The 4,749-nt window shown below is 42.3% G+C and overlaps 1 protein-coding gene across 1 annotated transcript in view; it reads left to right on the plus strand.

The window, feature by feature from the left end:
• The window catches only part of skia (v-ski avian sarcoma viral oncogene homolog a), a 94,001-nt gene extending 89,824 nt beyond the window's left edge, over positions 1 to 4,177 (plus strand). The window contains exon 7 of the mRNA XM_056274703.1: positions 1 to 4,177. This exon is cut by the window's left edge and continues 35 nt beyond it. Within this exon, the coding sequence (XP_056130678.1) occupies positions 1 to 154 (154 nt within the window). The 3' untranslated portion in view covers positions 155 to 4,177.
• The last annotated feature ends 572 nt before the right edge of the window (positions 4,178 to 4,749 follow it).

Raw genomic sequence — 4,749 nt, forward strand, 5'->3', positions numbered from 1 at the left:
GGCAGATCGCGAGCAGCTCCGGGCTGACCTGCTGCACGAGCGGGAGGCCCGGGAGCACCTGGAGAGAGTGGTCAAGGAGCTTCAGCAGCAGCTGTGGCCGAAGGCGGGTGGCGACAAGGACATGGCACCCAAGGACATGTCAGCCAGCAACTAACCACGCCTCCCCCATCCCCACCCCCCACCCCCCCACCATCAATCCCCTACACTCCCGACACCAGACCAGCCCCTCAAACGGACACTCAGCCGCCTAGCACAGATGTTTTCCAACGCTCGACCCCGAAAACACGAAAAAATAGACCTGGACCTCCTGAACGGGGATGGAGACGCGACACTGATGAGCCTCAGCTGTCCGTCCCCAGCGAAGACTTGGGTGCTTGGACGCTTCCACCAAGACAGACTGGGACCGTCAGCCAAATTCAGAGGCGTCAGGACGCATGTGGGTGGACCAAGGAGAAATGGTGATGTTGGAACAAAGCACTGAGTCGCACCTGACGCTCGCAGAGCTTAGCCGTGGACAGCGAGAAATGAACGCGGGAAACGTACAGGAAGAAGAGCACATAAAACACTCGTGCCTGTATTTTCTCCCACCAGACAAAGGGGCAACATTTTGGACACGATTAACAGATCATATTATATCAGAATTATACTTTTCCTTTTCTTTTTTTTAAGAGATGCTAAATAGCCATGCGGTCAAAATGGCAGCAAAGGTGGAGAAGGTCGGCCGAGCTTATATTTACCCACAATCCCCTACGGTCTTTTGCCCCTTCCCCACCGTGAAGATGATGGAAAAAGACATTATAAACTATTTAAGAGACTTTATAGCAATTTTTCAAAAAAAAAAAAATTTAAAAAAAAGTCTTTGTTTTTTCTGTGCTATCGGAGCTTGTACGTAAAATACACACAAACAAAACGCAAAAGACGAACAAATCAAACAAGATGAACTTTTCCACAGCACCCTCCCCGTGGTCTGCGTGTTATAAGGAAGCCATCGCGATTTACTGTGGGGGGGGAAGAATCAAGTATGATCCATTCATTTTTATCTTTTTTTTTGTGTTTTTCATGGGAGGGGGGGGGGGGTTCGGGCTCCTCTGCCTTGTGTGTTTTTGGTATCAGGTAAAAAAAAAGAAGAAATACACAAGTTGTGTTCGAGGCACCTTTTTAGTGAGCACTTGCTTCGGATGGTGACCGTGTCCGCGACCCGGCGCCCTCACGACTGATGCCCATAGTCGCCCCAGATCAGCACGGAGATGTTTGTCACCGCACGCTGTAGTCCAGATCCCCAGGTCTCGCCTTCTGAAGGTAGACCCGGTGACGGCTGTGTATCTGGACGCTAGCCCGACTTCGTCCCTTCTTCCTTCCTTATACCTTTGAGCAATGAAAGCTGGCATGTGTTTTTCTCTCTTCCCCCCTCCTCCATTCAGATCCAAATTGTCCTCTCGCAGTGCTCTGACTTTCAGGCTGGATACGGCCCCCCTACCCAGAACCACAAAATGTTCGTTTTAATTAAGTTATGGTATGTAAATATAAATTTTCTTTTTTTACTTTACAGTAATGAATAATGAATCGCACTTTGTCATAACAAGATGTTGTTATAATGCATCGTAGTCCCACTATTGTCTCCAGCCATGCATACACAAGACATGACCCATACCTGCTTCAACAGAAATACATACACACTCTGTCGACTATATGCATCTCAGTTAAATATTGATGTCATGTTCTATCGAGGCAAAAGTATTGTAAATAAAATGAAAGTAAAAGAGTCTACCTGTCGCTTTGCTAATAAATACACTCTGGAATTGTTGGAAACGTACTTTTCAGCAGCTCGCGCCGCCCTTTAGCTTGTATAAACAAACAAACAAAAACAAATAAACAAATAATGAATGGACACGTCAGGAAGTCGCTTTTATAGGAATGCAAACTTGCTCTGAAGCACCTGGGTCCACTTGAGTCCACGCAAGGCTCTTTCTTTTCTTTCTTTTTTGTGGAAATGACAAAATTCAAAAATCACAGCAGCTCAAATAAAGGCAATATTTAGGAGTTTTGGGGAACATTTTTCACACATTTACAAAAAAAAAAAAAGATTTTTTTTTCTTCTTCTTCAGAAGACGCAAAGCTCCGATGACACAGTGGGTACAATGCAACCAGAATGTACATTGTGTTAATGCTGATTTTCCTTTGGTTGTTGATGTTGTTTTTTTTTTTTAATGTGGGGATATTTTATTGCTTGTTTGTTATGTTCACTGTTTTCAATAGAATACTCATATTTTCTTTATGCATGAAATTTGAGAAGGTTTGCCATTCATATAGTCAATATTGGGCATTGATAACTGTATGTGTAAGGGTTTTTATTGTGTTATGCAATATAAGGCAATTTGTGTTAAGAAGAGAAGAAATAACTTTAAAAAATAATCAGATTATTGTGTTACTACGTCATTAATAGGAATAATATGACACAGCCACATGCAAAAAAAAAAACCAAAAAAACGTGCAAACAAATTAAAAAAAAAACTACAACCAATTTCGAAATTCAAATGCTGGACAACCTCAAGTGCCTGGACGCGGGCGAAGGGTTTCCAGAGTAGGAACGCTGATGATGTAACTGTTGTTGTGTTCGGGACAGGGCTAAGAGTCAACTCCACCAGCAAGTCATTTCTGCCACTGTTGTGGACGCCATGCCCACCCGGGGGGGGGGGGGGTACAAGGTTTACCCCCCCCCCCTGAGGGGCTCCACCTCGCTCTCAGCAACCCCTTTGGTCAGTATCCTACACCAAAACCAGTTTACAACAGCTCCAACACAGTACTTTTTATCAGAGCGGAAACAAAACAACTGAACTATTGCTAGATGCTAAAGGCTTTTTTTTTAAACAAGCGCTTTTCTTCGATTGAAATTGATGATATGCATGCCGAAAACCACCCTTTTTCCCTTTTTCTTTTTTTTCTTTTTTAGGAAAAAAAGAACAAAAAATCTTGAAAAGCCACTTTTATCGTTGCTTTATGGTAAATTTGTTACTCTCGGTTGTATATAAGGGCCTGCCGTTTATTGGAGATTTGGTCGACTTGTCCGAAAGTGGACGCCTGAAGGATGGTGAAGAGGGCATTTTGTTTGGTCCCGTCTCCTAGCCAACATTTGTAAGGCTGATGTTGTTGAGGGACCGACTCTCAACCTGTGAGCTGGACAAGACACAAATTTGGTACATTTTGTAGTTGTTTTTACACTCAAAGGAGCTGACGGACTATCTGTAGTGTATTCATGGTTTTCTACAAAAAAAAAAGGGAGAAAATAACGAGATTGGCTCTTTGCTCTCCCGTATAAAACAAAAAAGTAGTTTAACCATTTATTGTTTTCTAAACAACAATCATTTTGCTAAGAAATGGACAATAAAGCAGCAATAACAGTCCACATTAATAGACAAATACTAGCCAGTGGAAAGATTTGAATAAGTATTTACAATTGTAAATATGTTTTTTTTTCATTTACAATATTGTATTATAAATGTACATGGTGTTTCCTTTTTCAAAACGAAATCTTTTCTTACAATAGTTTTCATGTTTTTTTTTTTATTTGTGTTTTAACATGTTACAAAAACAATTATTGAAGTGCGTAAGAGAATATTCCTTTCATAAACACGATGTTAATCCAGTTATTTTCCTGTTTCTTTTCCACTGTAGAGTCTATATTGAATGACTTTTTCACCAGTTCATATATATTTTTAACAATATATTCATTATGGAATAGCAGACCTATGGTAAGAGATGGGTCACACGCCCCCCCCTCCCGCAGCCCCCCTCCCCTCCCCTCCCCTCCCCCCCGAGCCCTGTGCTGCTGCTAATGCTATGTGTACACCAGACAGTCCTATACATGTTCTCATGTAAGAGGTGAAGGCAAGCTCTCCCATCTACTGACGCCACATATACAGTATGAGGGAAAACAAACAAGCTTGGCTTATTTATCTATCTTCTTTGTTTCCCTTTTCTTTTCTTTCTCCCCCCCCCCCCCCCACACACCCGTTGCAACATCCCCTCTTCGGCGACATCTTTTACCTTCTCTCACGACACAGACTATATTGTAAAGTAAAAGACTTTATGAAATTATGTTTGAAAATAGCTATGCTTATATACTACAGTGACTGAATGTACAGTGTATAGATGCATTACAAGAAATAAAGTCGTTTGTCCAAATTGAACGACCCAGTTCTCGTTCATGTTTTATTTTTCGCTGCGCTATGTTTTGTTTTCGTTTTGTTTTTTGGACCCCCCCCCCTTTTCTCTGAATTGTACTTGGCCAATTACCCCGGGGGTCCTCCACCACAAAACGACCCCATAGGTCGTTTGTACAGGCAGCTTATGACGACCTATAGTTACGTTTTACAGTTAAGTGACCTCTAGCGGTCGTGCTGCCAATAGCAATCTTAGTTACTATACTAGACAGCGAAACAACACAAAAACGCGCTGACTACATAGTCTGTTGTTCTCAAATTGTTTTTATCACTATTTACTGACTACTTACCTTTATTAGCCTGTCTGTGAGGTGTTGTAAAAAGGATGTCAACAAGCAGATAAAAACCCACAATGTACAGAGGCGAAACGTATCTGTGGCAAATCTCTTGCCGCCGGTAGGGGCGCTAATTTAGGAAACACTCCTGTAGGTCGTATTAGATTAGAGGGTATACGACCTATGTGGTCGTATGGGTTGGAGGACTCACGTAGAGTCGCCAGCCGCTTCATTTCACCTGACTGGGGAGTTTC

Source organism: Lampris incognitus, chromosome 2 (genome assembly GCF_029633865.1).
Source record: "Lampris incognitus isolate fLamInc1 chromosome 2, fLamInc1.hap2, whole genome shotgun sequence".
Classification (NCBI taxonomy): Eukaryota; Metazoa; Chordata; class Actinopteri; order Lampriformes; family Lampridae; genus Lampris; species Lampris incognitus.